This window comes from Heterocephalus glaber, unplaced genomic scaffold, assembly GCF_053883595.1.
Source record: "Heterocephalus glaber isolate CG9 unplaced genomic scaffold, H.glaber_assembly_v1.0 deba00001504, whole genome shotgun sequence".
Taxonomy (NCBI): domain Eukaryota; kingdom Metazoa; phylum Chordata; class Mammalia; order Rodentia; family Bathyergidae; genus Heterocephalus; species Heterocephalus glaber.
In genome coordinates, this window is record NW_028258324.1 from 8693325 (window position 1) to 8721099 (window position 27775).

General features: G+C 36.2%; 2 protein-coding genes across 7 annotated transcripts in view; one reads left to right on the plus strand and one right to left on the minus strand.

Moving 5' to 3' along the window:
• Positions 1 to 16620, plus strand: part of Uba5 (ubiquitin like modifier activating enzyme 5) — a 28412-nt gene extending 11792 nt beyond the window's left edge. For all 3 annotated transcript variants that reach the window (XM_004834234.4, XM_004834233.3, XM_021243800.2), the window contains 8 exons: positions 799 to 885; positions 1444 to 1528; positions 2224 to 2328; positions 2507 to 2634; positions 4884 to 5019; positions 14728 to 14803; positions 14921 to 15027; positions 16444 to 16620. In XM_004834234.4, coding sequence (XP_004834291.1) covers positions 799 to 885; positions 1444 to 1528; positions 2224 to 2328; positions 2507 to 2634; positions 4884 to 5019; positions 14728 to 14803; positions 14921 to 15027; positions 16444 to 16527 — 808 coding nt within the window. In that variant the 3' untranslated portion in view covers positions 16528 to 16620. The remainder of the gene's footprint in view (positions 1 to 798; positions 886 to 1443; positions 1529 to 2223; positions 2329 to 2506; positions 2635 to 4883; positions 5020 to 14727; positions 14804 to 14920; positions 15028 to 16443) is intronic.
• Positions 16621 to 21047: 4427 nt separating this feature from the next.
• Nphp3 (nephrocystin 3) overlaps positions 21048 to 27775 on the minus strand; it is a 49938-nt gene continuing 43210 nt past the window's right edge. The window contains exons 23-28 of one of the 4 annotated variants that reach the window (XR_001183186.3): positions 25919 to 26046; positions 24775 to 25015; positions 23102 to 23227; positions 22375 to 22490; positions 22137 to 22270; positions 21516 to 21780 (exon numbers count right to left, since the gene is read on the minus strand). Coding sequence is in view for 3 of the 4 variants with exons in the window: in XM_004834237.4 (XP_004834294.1) it covers positions 21600 to 21780; positions 22375 to 22490; positions 23102 to 23227; positions 24775 to 25015; positions 25919 to 26046 (792 nt within the window). In the remaining variant the exon portion in view is untranslated. Of the gene's footprint in view, positions 21781 to 22136; positions 22271 to 22374; positions 22491 to 23101; positions 23248 to 24774; positions 25016 to 25918; positions 26047 to 27775 lie in introns of those variants that run through there. The other 3 variants (XM_004834237.4, XM_004834238.4, XM_021243301.2) reach the window with 3 other exon arrangements.

Consider the following 27775-nt stretch of genomic DNA (forward strand, 5'->3'; position numbering starts at 1 on the left):
CAATTGTGCAAAGAATTCTTTTACCTCTTGGACCTTTTTCTGTAGGGGTATGTAGTATATATTTTAGCTTTGGAGGGCCATATGGTCACCATTGCCATTGCTTAACTATGGGGGTTGTAGTGTGATCACAGCCATAGATAACCCAAATATGAAAGAGCAAGTCTTTGCTCAAATAAAACATAGTTTTGGATTTTGAAATTTGAATTTTATATTACTTTCATGTCATGAAATAGTCTTTTGATTTTTTTTTTTTTCTCAACCATTATGGCTCAAAGGCTGTACAAAAACAAGTGGCTGGCCAGATTTGGTCAAGGATCAGAGTTTGCCAGCACCTGTTCAGTTCAGTATAAGTATATTAAGAGGCCCAACCTCCATGTACTCAATTGGATAGGGAACAAAGAAGCTCTTTTGTCAGGCTGAACAATAGCTACCAGAAGTAGTCCTTCACACAGATTGATCCAGGTTGGGGCAGCAAATTTTTCATAATCTTCATGACATTCTATACCTTTTTAAACCTAGTCCTTGAAGTGGGACAAAAGAGGTAGAACAAGATTTTGGATTTTCTTTGAATGGCTTGAATTCCACTTGTTTAAAGTATGTTAAATACTCTTGAGTTTATTGAATGCTTTCCTTTCTGCTTTTTCTTTTTTTTTTTTTTGGTGCCATAGATCAAACTCCAGTCCTTACGCTTGTGAGGCAGGTGCTGGAACCACTGAGCTAAATCCCCAGCCTGTTTCTGCTTTTTCTTACATTCTTACTACTAACTGCTTTATAAATTATTTCCTTTTTCACTCTTAGGAACATTAATCCTGATGTTCTTTTTGAAGTACACAACTATAATATAACCACAGTAGAAAACTTTCAACATTTTATGGATAGAATAAGGTAAAACTTTTACTTATGAATATTTTGTAGAATATGCAGCTCAGCTAAATGAGTATTAGAAAACTATTAAGTCTGTGAATTTGCAGATTTACATATACTTTTGTTTTTAAAAATAGTAATTTTTATGTATTAGAAGCCCAGTAAAAAATACCGTCCAAAGAAACAGTGAAAAAAATAAGCAAAAAGAAAAAAAAAACCCTGAAAATTACAATTTAACAAAGGCTGCCTAAATTTAAGTTCTGTGTTCTAGATTGCATTTTTCTCTGAAAATGATTTTCTTTTAGGAAATAATAAATTGCATTTGATTAAGTTTTACTAAATTTACATCAGTGGTGAGTATGAATAAGTCTGGGAAATTGTAACTTTTCTGAATAGACTGTACATCCTTCACCCTTGTAATGTTAACCATTATCAACACTTGATATTTATAGGATCATTACTATTAAATACTATGCTATATTTATATTGTATCATGTAATGAAAGAATAAAACTGAATAAAGTCCTATTAGAATGTATTTTGTTTCCTGACTTTTGAAAAAACATTTTTTTTAAACTAGTAATGGTGGGCTAGAAGAAGGAAAGCCCATCGATCTAGTTCTTAGCTGTGTGGACAATTTTGAAGCTCGAATGGCAATAAATACAGTGAGTATTCCTGTTATGTAAGATATTGCACTTATGGACTTGTCTTTTTTCCTGTATATTCTATCAGTATACAGTTGCCAACCTACAAGCAGTTCTGAATTTAAACCTATTTTTGTGTTTTATTTTTAATGTTTTCTTAGCCTACTTTTAAAATTAATGATAACTGTGGGACCTGTCTAGCCTTGTTACTGTGACATACGTTAGCATAACCCTTTCTTTTACACAGTAGAAAATAGCAAATACTTCTGATGTGTGATTTTTAAAACACATGAATATTTTGTAAAATGTATTCTTGATCACTATTGGCTTTAACTTTTTACCTTATATAAATGTATAAATACATTGACTAAAAACATAATTTCTCAAAAATAAAAATCTTTAAAAAAAATTAACTTTTAAATGATATTTTGCTTTTTTTGTTGCTGAAATTTTAGAAAAATAAATTTTTCCAAACTACAGTTCAATTTAATAGGTAGCTATTTACTGTCTGCTTTTTGAGTTTCTGACAGTTTGCTCTTTAATAGAGCGTGGTAATTGCCAGAAAATTCAGTTATTTGCAGTCTTTTTTCATCCAGGAAATTTTAGAAACTCTTGGTGAGCTATTCAGTTACAACCTAATATTTCACAAAAAACTTAGTGAAATTATTTTGTGCTTTTTCATTTTTTTCCTTGTGTTTTCACCTATTTCTATTAAGGCTTGTAATGAACTTGGGCAAACATGGATGGAATCTGGGGTCAGTGAAAATGCGGTTTCAGGGCATATCCAGCTCATTATTCCTGGAGAATCTGCTTGTTTTGCGGTATGCATTATTTGTTTTGGATCATTTTTCATTGTTAGGTAATAGAATTTTAAGGGGAATTGAAAGTGTATTGCAATTTAACGGAAAACAAACTCAAATGTGATGGAATACTACTTGGAACATCTCATTCTTTTCTCTATTTCTCTTGAAATTGTTTTCTTTATTCTGTTTTGTATAGTGTGCGCCACCACTTGTGGTTGCTGCAAATATTGATGAAAAGACTCTGAAACGAGAAGGTGTTTGTGCAGCCAGTCTTCCAACCACTATGGGAGTTGTTGCAGGAATCTTGGTACAAAATGTGTTAAAGTAAGTCAGGGCTAATTTTTCTGAATAGTTTTGCATGCTTTTGATAAAAGTAAATATATTTCATGAACTATTTCAAAAATTGAAATTGCCAGCTGAATATTTGACTTTAAAATTTAATGTTATTTTTCAAATTTTATATGTGATGTGTGTATTATATATATGTACTTTTTATTATACATAAATATATCAATGTATTTAATACATTAGTATCACATACATTAATACACATGTGTATGTGTACATGAATGTCAGTAATTCCGTGCATAGCTCTTGTTAAACATTACAGTGATCCTGGTGTATTTACAGTCGTGCATTGCTTAATTACAGGGATATGTTATGAGAAATGCATCTATTCCATCATTGTGCAAACATTATAGAATGAACTTATGCAAACTAAGATGGCTATAGATACTAGGCTATATAATATTTTGGGTCCACAGCAGTGTATGTGGTTTGTTATTGACAGAAATGTCATTCTGCGATACATGACTATATTTCATCAAATGAGTTAAATCTCTGCAGACCTGACCAGTAGGTGAATACTTAGGCATAAGCACATTTGCTTCCACTATCTTAGCCTAATTCTTACTAAAAATAATGTACACGAGTAAATATTCATCAGAGAAATATTTTTGTTATCCAAAAACAGATCCCCACAGCTACACTTTTTAACCATAGCTAAAAAAGAAAGAAAAAAGTTTCTGTGCAGCTAATATTTATGTCAGTTTGTGAGCCAACTTCCATTAAAAGCAGAGATCCTAACTCAAGCTATTTTTTTCTCACTGTACAACTTTAATAAGTTTAATTATATTTCCTAAGCCTCACAGAATAATAAATTGCAACATCCTATAAGGAAGCATCCTGATAACAGTGATAAATGTCAGCTGCCTGCAAAGAAATTGTAAATGTATACATAAGAACTCTGAAGGGCTGGGGCTTTAGCTCAGTGATGTCATGCCTGCCTTGCAAGTGCAAGGTCATATTTGATCCCGGTACCAGGAAAAAAAAGAACTCTGAAGCCAACAGTCTAGGGCTATGTCATATCAGAGCAAATAGCCTGGACAAAGTTTGGTAGGTCCTATATAAGCCAAACATTTTATAGTGTGGAAACTATAAAGTATTCCCTAAGGATATGTTAAATGTTTAACCAGCTTCTGTTGATGGACATTTAGTCCACTTACATTTTTTTGTGGTTTTTAATAACAATCCTTCAAGCATCTTACATTGTATCATTGAGTAGTGGGTTTCTGTACAGTAAAAATCTTTATAAATGGAATTTATTTCAACAAATATTACCCAATTTCCCTTGTAAAAGGATCTTTCATTCCCATGATAGTGTAGGAGTACCTGGTCACTCATACCTTTAAAAACATTTGATATTATCAAGCTCTTTAGGCTTTGTCAATCTGATTAACAAAAAATGGGTACTTCATTTTAATTTCCATTTATTTATAAAAAGAGTTGGGCACTTATATTTTTCTGTGAATTATATTTTAAAATACCCTTTGTTCTTTTGTTTTTCTAAATTGTATATTAAAAGCATGCATTTGTAAATATTTTGCCTTCCATCATTTGTGTTTTATTCATGATTTTTATTCTATACAGAAGCTTTTAAAGGGAATCACATTTGAGAGGGAAGGGGACACAAAGGAGATTTTGGGATGCTGGAAATGCTCAATATCTTGATCTAGGAGTGGAAGACAAAATTTTATTGCTCTGGGGCCGGGGATTTAGCTCAGTGGCTCTGTCGCCTGCCTTGAAAGCACAAGGACCAAGTTCGATCCCTGGTACCAAAAAAAAAAAAATTTTATTGATCTGTACATTCAAGATTGTATACTTTATATAATTTTCATAATAACTAACTTAAAAATATTAAGTAGATTTAGTACTAATATTTCAGAGATTTTAAAAACACTCCTCACATTTTAATATTTCTAAAATCAGTGTGTTTCTTAAAACCTTTTAATTTTTATAATTGCCAGCATTTTATCTTTATTAGGAGTTAAAAAATGGTGCATTTTACAATTAATAAAACAGATTAATATTTTTTTTCCATCCTTCATTCAACAAATGTGAAAGTATCTTCTCTGAGCCAGGCTCTGTAAACAAGAGAGAAAAGGTCTGTTTTCCGGCTTACATGTTACAAAAATTATTACCTACTCCCAAATCATGTTTTAAAAGCTCACTTCCTTCTAGAATTTTTACAGTTTTATTTCTTTATATATGTCTACCATGATTTGTTTTTCTAGGTTCCTGTTAAATTTTGGGACTGTTAGTTTTTACCTTGGGTACAATGCAATGCAGGATTTTTTTCCTACTATGTCCATGAAGCCAAATCCCCAGTGTGATGACAGAAACTGCAGGAAACAGCAAGAAGAATATAAGGTACATGTCAATCTGTCACACTATCTGAGGGATCATATTCTTTTGTGTGTGATGCTTTTTTCTTTTGCTCTTGTCACATGCTGCCTTTTTTTAAAATTAGTAAATGTTTTTAGTACATAATGAGTACATTGATTGTGAGGAGTTGGTACATGTATACAACACATCTTAATTTTTTATATCCTCTGCCCTTCCCTTCCTTCCAAGCTGTATTTTTCTTTTCCTGCTCTTTTCCCCTCCATCTCTTTACCTATTATCTTTTATTTTGTTCTTTATATTTTGAGTTTCTCATATAAGAGAAACCATGTGATATTTAGGTTTGTGTGTTTGATTTAACATTTACTTAACATTATGGTCTCAAGGTGCGTCTATTTTCCTACAAATGACTCAAGCCTATCCTTCTTTGTGGCAGAGTAATACTCCACTGTGTATAAAGACTACATTTTCTTTGTATTTTTGATCGACACATGGGCTGCTTCTGAGATTTAGCTACTGTCATTTGTCCTGCTATAAACATAAATAATATGATGTCTTTAACTCTTTGGGAAGATACCTAGGAGGGAAATAGCTGGGAATGGAATTTCTTGTTTTAGTGTTTTCTGATTTCCATAATGGTTGTACAGTTTACTTTCCCAACAATGAAGAAGGGTTCCTTTTCCCCCACCATCTCACCAGCAGTTATCTGATTTCTTGATTATGGCCATTCTTTCTGGACTAAGATGGAATCTTTGTATAATTTTAATTTGCATTTCTCTAATGACCAGTGATGTTGAACATTTTTTTATGTATTCATTAGCCATTTGTACTTCTTCTGAGAAGTATGTGCTCATTTCAGTTTCTCATATTTTGAGTCTTTTGAGAGAGTCGAATTTTTTTCAGTTCTTTATATATCTAGATATTAGTCCTCTGTCCAAGGAATAGCTGGTAAAAACTTTTTCCCAGGGCCGGGGATTTAGCTCAGTGGTTTCAGCACCTGCCTTGCAAGTGCAAGGTCCCGAGTTTGATCCCCGGTACCAAAAAAAAAAAAAAATGCAAAACAAAAATTATGGGGCCGGGGATTTAGCTCAGTGGTTCCGCTGCCTGCCTGCCTCGAAAGTGCAAGGTCCAGAGTTCAATCCCTGGTACCAAAAAAAAACAAACACAACTTTTTCCCATTGAATAGGTTTTTTCACTCTACTGGTTGCTTCTTTTGCTATGCAAAAGCTTTTTAAAATTGATATCATCCCATTTGTTAATTCTTGGTGTTATCTCTTTTGCAGTGGGGGGTTCTGTTTAGAAAGTCCTTGCCTATGCCTGTGTCTTTAAGAATTTTACTTATTTTATCTTCCAGCAGATTGTTTCTGTTGTAATAGTTAGATGTTTGATCCATTTTGATTTTAGTTTAGTACATGGTGAGAGATGTGGGTCTACATTCAATCTTTCTGCATGTGGATAGCCAATTTTCCCAGCACCATTATTTCAGGAGCCTATCTTCCCTCTACTGTTTAATTTTTGGTGGCTTTGTCAAAGATTAGTTAGCTGAATATATTTGAAGTTGTTTCTGCATATTGTATTCTGTTCCATTTACCCATGCCTGTTTGTTTTGCCACTACCATGCTATTTTTTTTTTTGCTGCAGTTTTATAGTATAACTTCAGGTCTGGATTGTGATTCCTCCTACCTTGCCCTTGTTACCCAGAATTGCTTTTGCTATTTTAGGTCTCTTCTGGTGCCACATGATAACTAGGATGATTTTCTGTAGTTCTGAAGTGAATGCTATTTGTATTTTGATTGGGATTGCATTAAATCTGTATATAAGTTTAAGAAGTATGGCCATATTCACTATATTGGTCCTGCCTATCTAGGAACAGGAGATATCATTCCATTTTCTGATGTCCTCTTCAATCTCCTTTTTCAGAGTACTATAGTTTTCATTGTAGAAGTTTTCACTTCCTTGGTTAGGTTACTTTCTAAATATTTCATTTTTCTTGATGCTGTTGTGAAAGTTACTGTTTTCTTTATTTCCTTCTCAGTGAGTTTGTTATTGCTGTATAGGAACATTATTGATTTTTGAGTGCTGACTTTCTATACTGCTATGCTACTGAATTTGGTTAATCCTAGGAATCTTTCGGTAAAGTTTTTGGGGCCTTCTAAGTAGCAGATCATATCATATGCAAATAATGATAATTTGAATTCTCCTTTTCCTATACATACCCCTTTTATTTCTTTCTCTTGCATGCTTGCTCTGGCTTATGTTTTGAGAACTGTATTAAACAGTAGTGGTGATAGTGGGCATCTTATCTTGTTCTTGATTTTAGAGGGAAAGCCTTAGCTTCTCTTCATTTACTATGATGTTGGTTGTTGGTTTGTCATTAATGGCTTTTATCAGATTGAGATAAAGTCCTTTTATATGTATTTTCTTCAGTTTTTATTATGAAAGGATATTGGATTTTTTTTGTATTAAATTCTTTTATTGGTACATTGTAGGTATACAACACAATTACATTTCTCATTGGGAAGTGTACCTTTATATAATGCATCTTGATTCTGATTTTTTCCCCATTCCTAGCCCTCCCTTCATGCCCTCCACCCTTCCCTATTGACAAAGACTTTATTTCCATTTTTTCCATTTCTCATCATTTTTTCCTTTCCCTTCTTTCCTTTCCCCTGCACCTCCCACTACCCCTACCCCTTTGGACCTTTTCTTTCTATTTTACATTATCTATTATTCATTCTAATCATTGGTACATTTTAGGTATACAATATAATGACATTCATCATTGGAAATTTGCACCTTCACATAGTCTCTCTTGGTTCTTATTTTTCACCCTTGCCCAGCCCTCCCTTCAACCCCTCCAGTCCTCCCTATTTACAAAGATTTTGTTCCTATTTTTCCATTTTCTCATATTAATCCCATTCCCTTCTGTCCTTTCCCCTATCCCTCCCACTTCCTTCCCCTTTGCCCTTTTCTTCCTATTTCACATTACCTATTATACATTTAGACCTTATTTACACTTTCAGTTTCTTACACCAGAGAAACTATTCGGTATTTACACATGTGTGTCCTATTTATTTCACTTAAGAGTATTGCCTCAATGTGCATCCACTTAGCTATAAATGTCTCTAATTTCTCATTTTTTATGGCTGAGTAGTACTCCATTTTATAAAAAACCCACATTTTCTTTATCCAGTCTCCAGTTGATGGGCATTTGGGCTGTTTCCAAGTTTTAGCTATTATAAACTGCGCTGCTATGAACATGGGTGCACATATATCACTGTGGTATGATTCTTTTAATTCTTTGGGGAAGATTCCCAGCAGTGGAATAGCGGGGTCAAATGGGACTTCCAGTCCTAGTTCTTTGAGGTATCTCCATACTGATTTCCACAATGCTTGCACCAGTCTACACTCCCACCAGCAGTGGAGCAGGGCCTCTTTCCCCACAGCCCCACCAGCATTTGTTATTGGTTGATTTCATGATACCAGCCATTCTTTCTGGAGTGAAGTGGAATCTCAGCGTTGTTTTCATTTGCATCTCTCGAATGACCAGTGATGTTGAACATTTTTTCATGTATTTATTTGCTATTTCTACTTCTTTGTCTGAGAAATGTCTGTTCATTTCAGATGCCCATTTTTGGATTGGATCTTTAAATTTGGGAGGTCTGATCTTTCTAAGTTCTTTATAGATTTGAGATAGTAGACCTTTGTCTGAGGAAGAGCAGGTGAAGATTTTTTTCCACATTGTGGGTTGTCTCTTCATACTGCTGGTGGTTTCTCTTGCTGTGCAGAAGCTTTTTAATAAGAAGAGATCCCATTTGTTGATTGTCTGTGCTAGTTCACGGGCAACTGAGGTTTTGTTCATAAAATCTTTTCCTACACTGATGTCTTCAAGAGTTCTGCCTAACCTCTGTTCCAACTGGTTCAGAGTTTCTATTTTAATATTTAGATCTTTAATCCATTTTGATTTTAGTTTAGTGCATGGTGAGAGATATAGGTCTAGTTTTAATCTTTGGCAAGTTGAAGCCCAATTTTTCCAGCACCATTTATTAAAGAGGCTATCTTTCCTCCAGTGAGGGTGTTTGGCTCCTTTGTCGAAGATGAGATGGCTGAGTGTGTCTGGAGTTGTTTCTGCATCTTCTAATCTGTTCCACTGGTCCTCAGGTCTGTTTCTTTGCCAGTACCATGCTGTTTTTATCACAGTAGCTTTGTAGTATAGTTTCAGGTTGGGGATTGTGATACCCCCTGCCATGTCTCTGTTACCTAGAATTGCTTTTGCTATTCTAGGTCTCTTCTTGCTCCAAATGAATTTTTGGATTTTTTTCTCGAGGTCTATGAAGTATGCTGCTGGGATCTCAATTGGAATTGCATTAAATCTATATAGCAGTTTTGGAAGTATGGCCATTTTCACTATATTAATCCTTCCTACCCAGGAGCAGGGGATGTCTGTCCATTTTCTGATATCATCTTCAATCTCTCTTTTCAGAGTGCCATAGTTTTCAGAGAAGAGGTCTTTGATTTCTTTCGTTAGGATGATTCCTAGGTATTTCAGTTTTTTGGATGCTATTGTGAAAGGAATTATTTGCCCTATTTCTCTCTCAGTGAGTCTGTCATTGGTGTAGAGGAAAGCTATTGATTTTTGTGTGTTGACCTTGTAACCAACTACTTGACTGAATTTGGTTGTTAAGTCTAGAAGACTTTTGGTGGAGTTCTTGGGGTCTTCTATATAGAGTATCATGTCATCTGCAAATAATGACAATTTGACTTCTTCATTACCATCTTTATTCCTTTTATTTCTTTCTCTTGTCTAATTGCCGTGGCTAATGTTTCCAGAACTATATTGAACAAGAGTGGTGATAGTGGACATCCTTGTCTTGTTCCTGATTTTAGTGTGAAGGATTTCAGTTTTTGACCATTTAGTATGATATTGGCCGTTGGTTTGTCATAGATGGCTTCTATCAGTTTGAGGTAGAGATGATCTATTCCAATTTTTTGTAGGGCTTTTATCATAAATGCATGTTGGATTTTGTCAAATGCTCTTTCTGCATCTATGGAGATAATCATATGGTTTTTGTCCTTGGCTGTATTGATACAGTGTATTACATTGATTGATTTTTGTATATTGAACCATCCCTGCATCCCTGGGATGAATCCCACTTGATCAGGGTGTATGATCTTCTTGATGATCTTCTGCATTCTGTTTGCCAGTATCTTATTAAGGATTTTTGCATCTATGTTCATTAGTGAGATTGGCCTATAGTTCTCTTTTTTGGTTGGGTCTTTCTCTGCTTTGGGGATCAAGGTGATGCTTGCTTCCAGGAATGAATTTGGGAGTATTGCTTCCCTTTCAATTTCATTGAAGAGTTTAAACAGTAGTGGCTGCAGTTCCTCTCTAAATGTCTTGTAGAATTCAGCAGTGAAGCCATCAGGGCCCGGGCTTTTGTTAGTTGATAAGTTTTTAATTATATTTTCAATTTCATTGATTGATATTGGGTTGGTCAGAATTTTTAGGTCTTCTTCGTTCCACTTTGGTAATTCATATGTATCTAGGAATCTGTCCATTTTTTCTGTGTTGTCCATCTTATTGGTGTATAGGTTCTGTAAGTAGGTATTGATGATCATCTGGATTTCTGCTGGTTCTGTTGTAATTTCACCCTTTTCATTCCTAATTGCATGGATTTGGGCCTTTTCTTTCCTTTTTCTGACAAGGTTGGCTAAGGGTTTGTCAATTTTGTTGATTCTTTCCAAGAACCAACTCTTGGCTTCATTGATTTTTTGTATCGTTCTCTTAGTCCTCATTGCATTGATTTCCCCTCTGATCTTTATAATTTCCTCCCTTGTATGAGCTTTGGGGTTGTCCTGCTCTTCTTTTTCTAGAAGCTTGAGGTTCAGCATCAGGTTGTTTAATTGGGCTCGTTCTGTTTTCCTAATATGCGTATTCACTGCTATGAATTTCCCTTGTAAGACTGCTTTCATTGTGTCCCATAGATTCTGATATGTTGTATTGTCATTGTCATTTAATTGAAGGAACTGTCTGATTTCTTCTTTAATTTCCTCTGTGACCCATTGGTTATTCAGAAGTGTGTTGTTCAATTTCCACATGTTCATGAAATATTTTGAGTTTTTTCTGCTATGGATCTCCAATTTCATCACACTATGGTCTGATAATACACAGGGGATAACTTCAATTCCTTTGCACTTACTCAAACACATTCTATGACTATGTGGTCTATTTTGGAGAATGACCCATGTGCAGCAGAGAAGCATGTGTATTCTGATTTTGTGGGGTGGAAGACTCTGTAAACATCTGTTAAGTTCATTTGTTCGAGACTTTGATTGAGTTCTAGTATTTCATTACTTATTTTTGATCTAGTTGATCTATCTATTTGTGACAGTGGGGTGTTGAGGTCCCCCACTACAATTGTATTAGTGCATATATGACTTTTCATGTCCGTTAGTATTTGTTTTATATAGTTGGGTGCACTAGTGTTTGGTGCATAGATATTTATGATTGTCATCTCTTCCTGTTGGATTCTTCCCTTTACAAGGATGTAGTGTCCTTCTTTGTCTCTCTTAATCAGTGTTGGTTTGAAATCTACTTGATCTGCAAAGAGGATAGCTACTCCTGCTTTTTTTCGGGTTCCTGTTGCATGGAGTATTGTTTTCCACCCTTTAACTTTCAGTCTATGAGTTTCCTTTTGAATTAAGTGTGTTTCTTGTATGCACCATATTGTTGGATTTTGCTTCTTGACCCATTCTGCCAGTCTATTTCGTTTGATTGGTGAATTGAGACCATTAACGTTGATGGTTATAACTGAAACGTATTGACTTGTCATTGCCATGACTTTTTCTTTTTGTTGGGTTCTCCCCCTTTACATTTAATTTCTTGTCATGCCAGATGGGTTCATTCTGCTTTGCTTCCTGGGGTTGTGATCCTCAATGTCTGTTCCTAGGATATTGTGTAAAATTCTTTGGAGTGCTGGTTTGATATTCACGAAGTTCCTAAGGTGCTCTTTGTCATGAAAGTATTTTATTTCTCCATCCATTTTGAAAGATAGTTTTGCAGGGTACGTCAATCTGGGTTGGAGGCTGTTTTCTTTTAGGGCTTGGAATATGTCACTCCAAGCTCTTCTTGCCTTGATGGTTTGTGTTGAGAAGCCTGCTGTGATTCTGATGGGCTTTCCTTTGTATGTGATTTCTTTTCTCTGGCTGCTTGGAGAACTTTGTTCTTCTGTTGAGTTTCTGGAATCTTAACAATTATATGCCTATGTGTAGATTTTTTTTGATCAAGGCTATTTGGAGTCCTATATGCCTCACTTATCTGTATGTCAAGCTCTTTTCCCCTGCTTGGGAAGTTTTCTGCCATTATTTCTGTGAAGAGATTTTTTATGTCATCTGCACTTTCTCCTGTTTCTTCACTGACTCCAGCCAGTCTTATGTTATTCTTCTTTGCATCATCTAGCAGCTGCTGGATTGATTTCTCATGTTCCCTTATAATTTTGAAGCAATTTTTCTTGTCCTGGTCACTAATTGCAATCTTATCTTCTGTATCTGAAATTCTGTCCTAACATTGACTCATTCTGCTGTGTAGACTTTCAATGGAATTTTTCATGTCCTGGAAATCTATTTGCATCTGTTTTATGGATTCCATTTGTTTCTTATGTTGGGATTCCATCATGTTCCTCAGCTCCTCTCTAGATTTATTAATTATGTCTTGCACTAGGGGCACAATTTCTCCTGTTATCTGAGAAATTATTTCTGATTTCACTTTTTCCAGATCCCCTTTTGTTGCCAGTTCAGTGGGTCCAGGTGGTTGAGTATCAGAATGGTCCATCTCATTTCCCTTTGGGGTTGCTGTAGGTGATCTGGAAGTCTGGTTTTGAGACTTATTTACGTGTTTTCTCATTTCGACTGGGGCTGGGGGCTGTTAGCACCTGCACGGCTTACCTCCTCTGAGCTGGGTGAGGTGGGACAGGGGCTGGGAGCAGCAGTAGGGATGGTGACCCAAAAGCCCTTTCCTGTGGGCTGGGAGCAGCGGGAGGGATGGTGGCCGGGAAGCCCCTTTCTCTGGACCAGGAGCAGTGGGATGGTGGCTCAGCAGCCCCTCCCTCTGGGCCGGGAGTGGTGGGAGGGATGGTGTCCTGGAAGCCCCTTCCTCTGGGCCAGGAGCAGTGGGACAGAAGGTGGCCCAAAAGCCCTTTCCTCTGGGCTGGGAGCAGCAGGAGGGATGGTGACCGGGAAGTCCCTTCCTCTGGACCAGGAGTAGTGGGACGATGGCTCAGAAGCCCCTACCTCTGGGCCGGGAACAGCGGGACTCATTACCTTTGCCTGGTGGTCTGGTGTCCTCTGCGTCTTTGTAGTGTGGGACCAGGTGGCTGCCTGTCTGCAGCGGGGTGATTCGGTGTCTTCCGCGTGACTCAGGACCTCGGTAGGGCATGCACAGACCTTCCTGTGTGCAGCGGGCTGATTCGGCGTATTCCACGGACTGGGGACCTCGGTAGGGCGTGGGCAGACCTGCCTGTCTGCAGTGGACTAATTCAGCATGTTCTGTGGGACTCAGTACCTAGATAGGGCATGGGCAGACCTGCCTGTCTGCAGTGGGGTGATTCGGTGTCTTCCGCGGACTGGGGACCTCAGTAGGGTGTGGGCAGACCTGCCTGTCTGCAGCGGGCTCCACACTTTCAATATAATTTTTATTCTTCAGGATTTCTGTTTAGAACCTTTTTTTATGGACTCTAGTTCTTTGCTTATCTGGTCATTCATGTTTTGTATCATTTTGTTTACCTCAGCTAGCACTTTATTAATGTGTACTCTTCCTTTTAGGATTTACAGATTTGGAGTTGAGCAAGTCTGTTTTCAATTAGCCTTTCAACCATTCAGCCTGTGGGTTTGTGAGGTGTGCCCCCATTCCAGAGGCCCCTCAACTGTGGCAACTATCTACACCAAAACATGTCCTTGCTCATGTTGGTGGATAGGGAAGGCAATCAGACCTCAAATCTGTGCTGGCTGTAGGAAGCAGCGAAGGGTTCAAGTACTTAATGCCACCACACACTTTCAGACCCAGCTGTTTCTGAGCACAACTCAAGCTGGGCCTGACTTCTCACCACTCTGGGTGGGGTGTGTGTCCTTCCTGGCCTGAGTTTAAATTTCTTCGGGGATCTCTTTCTAGCCTGCTGCCTGTCTGCAGCTATCCCCATGGCTCTCTCTCACCAAGTCACTGTGGGAGGGTAACACTGGGAGCCCTGAAGTGGAGTTGTTTTTTAGTTGTTCTGAGTCTGGGATTTAAGTAATCAGCCCCTTCTCCAAAAGGCACCTGAGCAACCACTCTGGTGATACAGTGGGTGTTTGAGCTTTGTGGAAGGAGTCCCCTTGGAGAATACCCTATGCTGTTTTTGCAGTTTACAAACTGTGGGCTCTGCTGCTCTTTGTCCCTGGATCTCCCGGCCCTGGGTACTTAGCTTGCTTCTGGGGAGCCTGATTCCCCTCTTCAAAAACGTTGAGAGCCAAGAAGAGTCCCATGAGGGACTGGATTGCATAAGACAATAAATTTTTAAAAAAAGAAACACATTTGAAATACAAGACAAATAGATTCTGGATTTTTATTGTTTTAATTTATTCATCATATTAAAAAATGAATATTGTTGCTTTTAGTAAATTACAAATTGTCTGAATTCTTAATTAATGCTTCAGAGACCTGAGAAAGAGTGAAAATACTTTGGTACTGTTTGATTTCTACAGAAAAAGGTGGTGGCACTGCCTAAACAGGAGGCTGTTCAAGAGGAGGACAAGATAATACATGAGGATAATGAGTGGGGTAGGAATTCTCTTATAAATTGAAGTGGTTGGGAAATGTACGATTTTGCAAATTTTGAATAATTATTGCTTATGAAGTTTCTTCAAAACTGTTATAGGATCAAATTTATTTCTACAGGTATTGAGCTGGTATCTGAGGTTTCAGAAGAAGAGCTGAAAAATTCTTCAGGTCCAGTTCCTGAGTTACCTGAAGGAATTACAGTGGCATATACAATTCCAAAAAAGGTACTTCTAAAATCTAATTACTCATAAGTAAACATCAGATAAGAGAAAATGTGTATTTATCTTTTCAATCTATTTTGTAATGCCAGGAAGTGTTTTCTGTTTTAGATACTGTACACTGTACATTAAGATAAGAGAGGTATTCAGTGTTCATATGGAGGTGCAAAGAGCTCATTTTAAATTCTTTGAAAACATAGAAATAAAATGCTTTTGTTTACTCATTAATGGATCAATAGTTCTTGGTTAAATGAAAACATTGTTTCTATATATAGTTTTGTCTACAATACCATTTTAGTAAAGAATCTACATGACCTTCTAAAAAAGAGACATACAAATGGCCAATAGGTATATTAAAAAAATGTTCAACATTTCTTATCAGGGAAATGCAAATCAAAACTGAGTGAGGTATCACCTCACTTCATGTAGAATGGCTGTTATAAAAAAGACAAAAGATTAACAAGTCCTGGTGAGGATGTGCGAGAAAGGGAACTCTTACATTCTGTTAGTGGAGATGTAAATTAGTACAGCTATTATCCAAATAGTATTGAAATTCCTCAAACAATTAAACTATACACGCGCACACACACACACACACATATTGCCCTGGAGTCCCACTACAGGGTATATATTCCAAGGAAATGAAATTAGTATGCTGAAGAGACATCTGCATTCTCAGGTTTATTACAGCACTATTCACAATAGCCAAGAAAGGGAATCCATCTAACTCATCTTTTGGCTAAATTGGATAAATAATATGTGTGTGGCATATATACACAATGGAATATTATTCAGCCATAAAAGGATGAAATCCTGTCATTTGTGAAAACACAGATGGAATTGAAGGTTATCGTGAAACAAGCCAGGCACACAAAGACAGCATCTCACTCATATGTAGAATCTACAAAACTTGATGGTTACCAGAGCTGGGGAGAGTAAATGGAAGAATAAGGAAAGGTTGGTCAACAGCTACTAAGCTAGAGTTAGACAGGAGAAATAAGTTTGACTGTTCTATTTCACAGTAGGGTGACTATAGGTAATACTAATGTATTGTACTGTGTACTGTATTACAAAAAGCTAAAAGATTTTGAATGTTTTCATCAAAGAAATGGTAACTGTTTCAGGAGATAGATATGCTAACCCTGATGTGAAAATTATACAATGTGTATATGTATCAAAGCATCACATAGTGCCCTATAAATATGTATAGTTTTATGGAATTAAAAACATACTTCAGTAGAGATGTCAAGAATATTACAGTTACTTCCTGATAAATCAAATGCTGGTGGGGAAATTCAAGGATTGTTTCTCCTAAAAACTACAAGGCATATTTATTAGACAATTTACTTTATATTTATATTTCTAACCATAAAGAATTTTATATGGCTGTCTTCTCATTGTGTTTCCCTCATATGCTGACAGCAAGAAGACTCTGTACCTCAAGTTACAGTGGAAGATTCTGGTGAAAGCTTGGAAGACCTCATGGCCAAGATGAAGAATATGTAGATAATGGATTGGCATATATTTTATTTTCTTGTGTTTAATCCCATTATTGAACTTTTAAAAAGTTCAAAACTAATAAAATTTAGGGCAACATTACTTGATGTATATGTTTTGATTGAATTGTTATACTATGCTTTAGGAAAATAGTATAGGTATTGTTTATTCCGCCTGTCCCACAACTATACTCTCCTAAAACACATGACCTCAAAAGACTTGAAGGCAGTTGTAAATCTTAATGAAAACATAGTCATCGAAGCCCAGTGTGGTGGCACATGCCTATTTTCCCAGCCACCCAGCAGGCTGAGGCAGGAGGTTAAAAGTTCTAACTTAGACAGGGCACCCTAGTGACTTAGATATCAAGAAGAGGAATAACTGGGTCAAATGGGACCTCTAATCCTAGTTTTTTGAGGAATCTCCACACTGATTTCCACAATGGTTACACTAGTCTACACTCCCACCAACAATGGAGAAGTGTTCCTTTTTCCCCACAACCCCACCAGCATGTTATTGATTTCTTAATAGCCATTCCTTCTGGAGTGAGATGGAATCTCAATGTTGTTTTAATTTGCATCTCTCGAATGACCAGCGATAAAGATTTTTTCATATATTTATTTGTTGTTTCTACTACTTCATCTGAGAAGTGTCTATTCATTTCAGATGCCCATTTTTGGATTGGGCCTTTCAATTTTGGGGGGGTTTGATTTTTTTCAAGCTCTATACTAGATAGTAGTCTTTGAGGATTTTTTGGGTTGTCTCTTCACTCTGTTGGTTTCTCTTACTGTATAAAAACTTTTTAATAAGATAAGATCCCAGTTGATTCTTTGTGATAGTTCCTGTGCAGTTGGGGTTTTGTTCATAAAGTCTTTGCCTACACCAGTGTCTTCAAGAGTTCTATCTAATCTATCTTCCAGCAAATTTAGTGTTTCTGTTTTAATGTTTAGATCTCTGATCCATTTTGATTTTAGTTTAGTGCATGGTGGAAGATATGGGTCAATTTTTTAATCTTCAGCAGGTGAAAGCCCAGTTTTTCCAGCACCATTTATTAAAGAGGTTGTCGTTCTTCCAGTGAAGGTGTTTGACTCTCTGTCAAAGATAAGGGGCTGAGTATGTCTGGAGTTGTTTATGCATCTTTTAATCTGTTCCATTGATCCTTGGGTCTTTTTTTTTTGCCAGTACCATGCTGGGGTTTTTTTTTGGGGGGGGGGTTGTTTTGTTTTAATCACAGTAGCTTTGTAGTATAATTTCAAGCCAGGGATTGTGATTCCGCCTTGCTTTTGTTGCCTAGAATTACCTTTGCTATTCTAGGTCTCTTCTAGTTCCAAATGAATTTTAGGATTGATTCTGTCAGCTATACTGTTGGAAATTTGATTGGGATTGCATTATATCTGTATAACAATTTTGGATGTATGGCCATTTTCACTATATTGGTTCTTCCTACCCAAGAACAAGGGATATTTATTTTGATATCCTCCTCAATCTCTTTTTTCAGAGTACTGTAGTTTTTCAATATAGAGATCTTTTACTTCCTTCGTTAAATTGATTCTTAGGTATTTCATTTTTTTGGATGCTATTGTGAAAGGTGTTGTTTTCCTAATTTGCCTTATTAAGTCTTTTACCATTTTTTAAAATATAGTATATTTAGCCAGGCACAAGGTCACATTCCTGTACTCTCAGTAACTCAGGAGTTTGCAGCTGGAGAATCACAAGTTTGAGGCCAGGGCTGGGGATTTAGCTCAGTGGTTCCAGCACCTGCCTCACAAGTGCAAGGTCCCAAGTTTGATCCCCAGTACCAAAAAAAAAAAACCAACAAAAAAAACCCCAACAAGTTTGAGGCCAGCCTAGACAACGTAACGCATCCCTGTCTTCAAAAAAATAGGCCTAGGGATATAGCTCAGGGTTTCAACACTTGCCTAAGCTACCCTAGGCCCTGAGTTTAAATATGAATATATATATATATGTAATTGAATTGTAGAATATCTTTTTCTAGTTATTAGAAATGTTTCTAGTTACTAGGAATGTTTTGAATTTTAAAAATGAAATGCAAGCCAAGTATAGTGGCACATGCCTGTAATCACAGTACTCAGGGGCTGAGGCAGGAGGACTGCTGTTGAGTTGATAATTCTCCTTTGGAAACTGATACATTTGGTAAAGCTTTATTTACAATTAAATTTTCTTAATACAGTATACAGAACTGTCAATCTGTTAGAGATTTTATTTGCTCTAAACTGGCACTGCATCCCTGCTGGTATCTTACATATGCTGCACCCAATTTTACCTAATTTAATCTCGCTTTCTAATATCTTTCATTTAAAACCAGGATTATTTTACCAGACAAAAATATAGAGACAGGTACTGTCACAACCTTGAGTGTTCTGTTGACAGTCTGCATATCAGAAAAACTTGTATAAATAGATAGCTGATTATGAGAAATCGATCATCAACGAATTGTGCATTACTAAATAAACTTGTGGAGTTTGGCCAGATTTTTAAATACTATTGATTCTAATAGGAAAGATGGAAAAGCAGTCCCTTTATTGCCTTAGCACAGAGACTCTGAACAATAAATCATTCCACCTTAATTCTATTATTGAGAAGTTAACTTATGCCTCTGCTAAAATTTTTTATGTAGAAATAATGTTTTATAGATTTCTTCTCATACAAGCACTCTCTGGATACCCACAGATACACTGACCAACAGGAAAAGGTGCTATTTGTAAATATTAAGCAAGGGTTGACTTCCCCCAAATCATTTTTCTTTTTCATATTTTCCTTTCTGTAAAGTATTGAAGACTGAATTTAACTAGCAAAATTTGGTTGCTGGCAATCAATTCAGGTTTGAGTTTTCCACAAGCTATCTTTCTTTTTTGTCTTGAAGATGGACATTAATGAATATAGTATACTTATTTGAGAACCTCAACTATTATACATACATGGAGATACCTGTTACAGCTTTTATCTTTATAAGCAGGCATTCTCATGAAAACATACATATTGGTAGTTCAGTAAATAGATCAAGTATAGTTTTTATTATATACATTAATTCTTTTGAAATATACAGTGATCATCCCTCAGCTATAGCCATGATTAACTTTTACCTTAAAGTCACTTTGAATAATGTTAGAAGTTTTTAATATTTTTGAATGTTTTTCAAGCACCAAACTACATCTCTAGCTCTATTATTATTATTATTATTATTATTATTATTATTATTTTATTATTTTAAAGACAGGGTCTTGCTGAATTGCCCAGGCTGGACATAAAATTGTAACCATCCTGCCTTAGCCTCTCAAGAGTGCTGGGATTACAAACATGTACCACAATGCCTGGCCAAGTATATATTAGTCTTAAACTTTTTTCCAGGTTCTTTTAGAGTACTAGCCTCAGATTATTTCCTAAAGCAGGTTTTTAATGGCAGTACATGTAATATAATACTTATAATACATTAAATTATACCACCAAATAATCAGATTTTAATCTCTAACAGCTTTATTCTCAAAGCAGTATCTGGTATATTTGGGAACTCAGTTATGTGTACCCTTCACAGCTGTCAAACCCAGAGAGATACGTTCTGGTCTTATTTTGTCTTTCTCCCCCTCTTAACCTACCTACCCCAAAAGGACAAAGAAGGATGATCATTTCATAAGATCTTGTTTTTAAATTACCAGTATAGAGTTTTACCAGTGCTCCTCAAACTTATATGCATATGAATCCAGCTAAATGCAGATCCTGCCTAGCAGGTCTGGGGCCTCAGAGCATGAATATTTAGGATGACCCGCAGTGCTGACACTGGTTTCATGGACAACCTGTGAGAGCAAAGCCTCAGAGGACAGGAATCAGCATCCTACCGCTGCACGGAAGTTTCTCACTTTGAGCAAACTACTCAGCGTTGACAGCGTTCCAAGTCTTTTAAAAAAATGTTCAATGTATTTCTTTAATTATGCAAAATGTAACCTTCATGTAAAAAGAACTTGGAATTGTACTTTTATTTCAAAACAGAAAAATGCACTTTAAAAGTTCACATTAGAATCTTACAAATATTAAAATGATGAAAAATTTACTATGTATAAATACATAAATGGTATAAAACCAATATTCAAAATGTAATATTTATAAAAACACTTAATTTTCAGGACAAAAATGGTAGACTAGTTTGAATTTGAGGTAAATGAAGAGAGACTTAAGCCATTTAAGAAAGAAGATAGAGGAGAATGCCCTATCTTTGTGTGTGTGTGTGTGTGTGCACATGTGCATGCACACTAAGGATCAAACCCAGAACCGTGTGGACACCAGACAAGCACTCTGCCAAGCTACATGGCCAGCCCAACCATGTACATTTTTGGGAAAGGTCAAAGAATGCTGAAGAGCTTGCTGTATTACTGCACAGATGACTTTACACACTATGCAGCCAACATAACAGTAATAAATAAGATACAATGTAGAGAGCACAGATAGCAGGGGCCTGGGCCCAATGTGCTGATGAAAAAGTAGCATAAAAAAGAGTAAGAAAATGCAGCAATCAGAAATTCTCGTGACTAATTTGTTTTACTGCCAACAATTCAAACCTATCACGAACATTATCCATTTAATTCTTCAAACTTTCCTTTGAGACAGAAAACTAGGCCCAACCACTGATAAGAAACAAGACAAGGAATGAACTTGCCAAGGCTGAAGTTATATTTGACAGAAAAGAACCAGGGAGTTCAACTCCTGCTCTTGACTGCTATGCCAGCTCTGGCAAACTAGAGACTTGCACACTCCTCTTGTCCATTTATGTCATCTTAAGAGCGCGAAAGTGTCTACAACCACGGACTCCATACAAGTGACACAATCACAATTTAAAATCAATATGTCACAGAAATACCAGTTATATAACACTCAGTAAAAATAAATTTTCTTTTTTTTTTTTTTTGGTACTGGGAATCAAACTCGGGACCTCGCACTTGCAAGGCAGGTGGCGGAACCACTGAGCTAAATCCCAGGCCCTAAATAAATTTTCTTAAAAATATTAAGTTTTTAATTCTAATGCTCCAAATGTTTATTTTATCCTACGGTACATTTGTGAAGAACTGGTGCTGTTACCTTTGTCCTTGAGGAAGGAAAATATTAGGAGAATGAGTTGTTTTTAGGCTAAATGTGTCTCCACTTGATGAATGTCTCGAAGGAGCTTTCCCACCCAAGAGTGACGTTTCTGCTTCTTTTATTTCCATTGCCCTTTTGTACAGTTCAGCAGCTTTTTCAAAATCCCCTTCTTCATAGCTTTTAGAAGAAAAAAAGAGAATTTTAAGCTCTTAATTCTAAATGACCTTATGGGATACAGAAAAACAAGTTGTGAATAGTTGCTCATTTTCCCCCTTTTTACCCAGTGTATTCACTTAAGCAGATCCATAGACAAGAGACCCAAAAGCTCTCCTTTCTGTCTGCACTGTGGAACATTCTATGTCTCATATGTACATCATTAAGAACATTTTGTAATGGATGCAGTGAAACTGCTAACAAGTTATTATCTGCAACCTGAGATAAACACAAATGAGCAAGCAAAACTCAATATATATTTAATAGTAGATTAGCTCTGAAGATAGCAAAATCCCCACATTACTTCCAGAGCCAGTTACCTGCAAGTGTAAGCTGCCCTGCACTATTTGCCATGATATAGACCTCTGCAAAATACGCTGTGCAGCCTCCATTGTGCTTTTGGACATGACTTCAATAGCTCTTGAAGCAGACCTGCAAAAAGCCACCTTTCTCCCTTCCAAGAAGGGATATCCAGCAATAAATATTTTGTACTTTTCTGTGATGAATCAGTGCTAGTCTAAGAGTTGGGATGTATGAAGAAAGTGAGATAATTCTTACCTAAGCACAGCTAAATTTTTTAATGTTTCTCCAACTCGAGGATGCATCGGACCCAGGCTATCTTCATAAATCTTTAATGCTCTTTCATACAATGGCAAGGCTTCAATGTGCTTTTTCTTATGAAAAAAAAAGTTAACAAGGTTCCTTTAAACTCACTGTGTTTCTGAAATTACTCAGTGTATTCTACTTAAGATGACCTATTTTGGTAAACACTTTAAAAATGTTACTATCCACTCCTAAAGGATGAGAATAGCATAATTTACAAATAATCATAATAGGAGAAGCAATAAAAGAGAAAGTCAAAATCTAAGTTTTAGATCTAGCTAATATTCATTGGCCTCAAGCCAACACTTAGCACAACCCGTTTCTTTTTTAAAATTAAAATTAAATTTTTTTTCATTGGTACCAGGAATCGAACTCAGGACCTCTTGCTTCCAAGGCAGGCTAACTCATTTCTTTATTGCCTGATGGGTACCACAGGTAGATACTACACAACAGATATTATACAGATAAAGGACACTCCAGAATTTAAAAAACTAAGCCTATGTTCTGAACTAAACAGAAGCACCAACTGAAGTTATAAATCTAACTTCAATAATTTCTCAAGTATTAGAAAAGGAAGCATTAAATAATAACCTTAAAATTTCTTTATTTTTACTATGCTATTAATTCATGTTTTATACCTTCAAACCATTCATTTATGAAGAGTTAAAATATGGAAACTTACCATTTGGCTATAAAGAACTGCTAAGTTCACCAAGGCAGTAGCTACACTAGGGTGCTTTGGGCCAAAGGATTTCTGCCGAATTTCAACAGCCAATTCATACAAAGGTACAGCTTTGTCAAGTTTCCCCTAAAAAACAAAAGTGCAATCTAACAGAAATTAGCACTATCAATCAGAGCTTCTCCCATAAATAAAATTTTGTATTAAGAAGTAGTTTTGAGAGAAAAAGTCTAGAGACATTTTCTCCCAGATCAATGGTTGAACCAACTGAAAATCTAATGGAATCTGTAAGGAAAGCTATACTGAGCATAAAAACATTCCTCTGATAATGTGGAAGGCCCTTTAGGCTTCCTCATCATTAACTGTTTTTAGAAAAGGGTAAATATGTTAAAGTAGATGTGCTATAGAACTCAATTTACAGATGACATTGGATAAAAATTTACTTCCCATTAGGAGTTTTAAAATTATTTTCTTTTGGCAAGCTGTGCAGAGAGAGCAACAAGGTACCCTTCTTACTAAAACATCAGCTTCACTGCCAGGACTGTCAGCAACGGCACCACACAAGCAAGGGCTTAGTCTATGCAGCTCTGTAACTGCAGTTGCTGAAAGCAGATTTCTTCGGCTTTTTCTCTTTAAGAACAGATATAAACATTCCAAGCTTTATTCCTCTGGCAAAGAATGGCATTTAATTGTAGGTAAAGTCAACAAAGAGAGAAATAAAATTGTAAAGTCAACCACCAAGGTACTGTCTGTAAGCCTGACAACTGGATGATTTGTTATGTTTATGGCAGCAAAGGTAATACTGTGGAGGGAAAAAAAAGGTAGTAATGCGGAACTTAGAACTTCAGAAATGTAACATAAGTTTAAGTTAGAATGCTGAAGAATAGATGTGTGTATTCAAAATGTATTTTCACAAAACCAAATCAGTATCCTTAATTTCGTTAAGTCTGATATAATATTATTTGTTTTTATTTTTTATTAGTACATGTTTGTAGTAATGATGATTACACTCCTTGTGGGGAGTTGGTACATGTACATAACACATCTTAATTCTTTTTTCATTCCCTTTGCCTTCTCCTTTCTTCTACCTCCATCTCTTGATTCCCTTCCCTTTTTTGAAAGACCTGCCTATTCCATTACCTTATATTTTGCTCTTTCTTTATATTTTAGGTTTTTTTTATAAGAGAAACCATGTGAATGACTCAAGTGTATCATTTTTATGGCAAAGTAGTACACCACTGTATGCAAATACCACATTTTCTTTATTCATTCATTTGATGATGGACATAAAGGCTGCTTCCAAGATTCAGCTATTATGAATTGTGGTACCATAAACATGGTTATGCATGCTTCATTGTAATATGATGTCTTTAACTCTTTTGGGAAGATACCTAGAAGGGGAATAGCTGCGTTAAATGGAATTTCTAGCATTAGTTTTTTGTGGAATCTCTATACTGATTTCCACAGTGGCTGTAATAGTTTACGTTTCCTCCAAGAATGTAGAAGGGTTCCACAATATTTGTAAATGCTCTAAGGTACTTGTTTAAAAACTCAATTATCATGATTTTTAAAAAGCTCATATCAAACAACCTATCCGTCAGAAAGCTAATCTGCTGACCGTAACTCAGGGTTAACTGACATAATATAAGCATGCAAGATTGAGAAGGATTACTTACCATTTTCTTATACAAGATTGCAAGATGCTTCACTGTATATGCTAAAGAAGGGTGATCCGGAGCTAAGGCTCGTCTCCGAATGTCCAAAGCTCTCTCATAGAGTTCCTCCGCTTTGTCATACTGCTTCTTTTCATGGTATAGAGCTGCCAGATTATTCAGAGACTGGGCACAGTCAGGATGATCAGGTCCTAGAACTCGTTCCCTCATCTCTAGGGAACGCTTTAAAAACTGGTCAGCTGTTCTGTGAACAAAGCCCCAAAATGGCTTAAACAATTTATTCTCTAGCAGCAGTCAGAGTCCTGAGCCCCAAAGTAGAGACCTGAACGTTTTTATTCTTAGATTCATCCAGAGCTGCCTGCTTTCACACTCCTCCTTTCCTGCCCCTGGCTTCCCACAGTCTGGATGACTGCTCTGCTTTCACCCCACTTCCCCTAACAGCAAGCCACAGATATCTTACAAAACAACCTTTTTACACTTGTTAGATTCCTTTACAATGATTACACCCAAGTTAAAAAAAAGATTAGAGTTTGTACTGAATAAGTTCGGGTTTTTTTGGGTACCGAGGATGGAACTCAGGTCCTTGCACTTGCATAGCAGGTGGCAAAACCACTGAGCTAAATCCCCAGTCCCTGAATAACTGTTAATGAAAGAATCTTCTGTGAAACAGGCTAAATATTTGTCGCATTTTTTTTGACATCCTAAGTTTCAAATTTGTTAGATGTTTCTAGCTTCTAAAGAGGTCCAAAAACACTTCTTTTTCAGAAAGTATAAATGTAAAGCCAGTTTGAGTCCTTTATCCAAATAAAATTAAAAAATAAAACTTAGCAGCTGTCTATATTCTTTTATTTGTTCTGCATTAGTTTGAGTTTCTTCTTCTGTGAGGTCTCTATATGAACTTAACTTTTCACAAATATATAAAACATACTAGGGAAGCTGTAGAATAACTTTTTAGTCCAGAAGCAACATGAAAAGGAATCAGTAGAGAAAATATAACTTTAAAATGGGCATGTTCATAACCTGACATCACACATGAAATGAGGCATAATATTATCTAGCGTTGGACCTGATAGACACATGAAACAGTTTTACATCTAAGAAGACACAAAATGGAAACTTGTTTCATTATGAACACCATGGTACTCACTCTAGGTTATTCTGAAGATAGTAGAGAACACCGAGTTCATTGAGGGTCCGGGCATTATCAGGTGTGTCCTTACCCAACGTAAGCTCTTCTAACTGCAGGGCCCGTCTGCGTAAAAGGGCAAATCCATGCTGGAGCAAGCATAAATGTTAACACAGTCACTGAGTGAGTGCCAGCCTTGATTCTGAAACCATTTGCAGGGGTTCTAAAGAATCTTCCCCCCACCCTTTTTTTTTTTAATCTAGAGGACAATTATTTTAAGTAGTACACTGAGTTCATGGCATCACATTCTCAAATTCATTAAAAACTAGTCTGTGAAAATGATTACATGAGATTTTAGCAAAGTGTATGAGGTGTGATCAAGAAATATGGTGAATGTTTAAGTTTTTAAAACTTATTACAATAAGAGATACATGGCTATTATACCCCCTCAAAATACTTTTGCTTCAAACACACTTATCCCATTGTTCTTGCTACTTTCTGAAGCAGTTCTGCAAGTCCTCTTTTACAGTATCTTTAGTTGCACTCTCATGGCTGCCTTCATATCCTGAATTGATTCAAAATGTTACCTTTTATGGTCATTTTGACTATGGGTAAGATCCAGAAGTTTCCTGGTGCCAGACTAAGCAAATAAGGTAGATAAGGACACATTATAATGTTTTTATGAGCCTGCCTTCCCATTAGATGGCACTCAGCAGCATTCACTTTGTTTTTGACCACACTGTGTAAAGGCACTCACAAAAGAGGACTTCAGACTCCTTCAGAAAGTGGCAAGGACAATGGGATAAGTTATGTTTGAAATGAGGGAGAGTATTTTGAGGGGAACTAATGACAACTTGTCTTTTCTTGAAATAAATTTTACTTAAACACACACTGTATTTTTTTGTTTTTTATACGTACTATATTTTTTGATCAGTCTGGTATCTCAAAATGCTTAAAAAAAATTAGGAAACAATTAACTTGCAGATAATTACTAACACCATGGATAAACACTTATAAATAATAGGCTCTTAAAATGTACAGAGCATCTTAAGACAAACAAATGTGCTATATTTAAATATGATCCACAACTTAGTGTGTTTGCATGTGTATGCGCTCCAAAGGAAGAATGCCTTCACATCTTAATCTAAAATGTTAAATCTTTTATTCTTTTTTGACTCTTTATAAAAAAGAATCAAAGTAGCTTTAGATTTCAATTTTCAAAGTCTAACTTTCATTTGTTTTTTTTTTGGTACCAGGGATCGAACTTGGGACCTTGAACTTTCAAGACAAGCGGTGGCACCACTGAGCTAAATCCCCAGCCCCTCAAAGTCTAACTTTCAAATGAAAGTCCTACTCCTTCACAGTCCTACTTTTTTTTAAATTTTATTTTTTTGGTACATTTTAGGTATACAATATAATGACATTCATCATTGGAAATTAGCACCTTTACATAAACTCTCTTGGTTCTTATTTTTCCCCCTTCCCCTGCCCTCCCTTCAACCCCTCCATCCCTCCCTATTTACAAAAACTGTTTCCATTTTTTCATTTTCTCATATTAATTCCATTCCCTTCTTTCCTTTCCCCTACCCCTCCCACTTCCCCTTTGCCCCTTTTCTTCCGATTTCACATTATCTATTATACCTTTTAGTCCTTAGTTACACTTTCAGTTTCTCACACTAGATAAACTATTTGGTATTTACAATGTGTGTTCTATTTATTTCACTTAAGAGTATCGCCTCAATGTGCATCCATTTAGCTATAAATGTCTCTCATTTCTCATTTTTATGGCTGAGTAGTGTCATTTTAGAAAAAAAACACATTTTCTTTATCCAGTCTCCAGTTGATGGGCATTTGGGCTGCTTCCAAGTTTTAGCTACA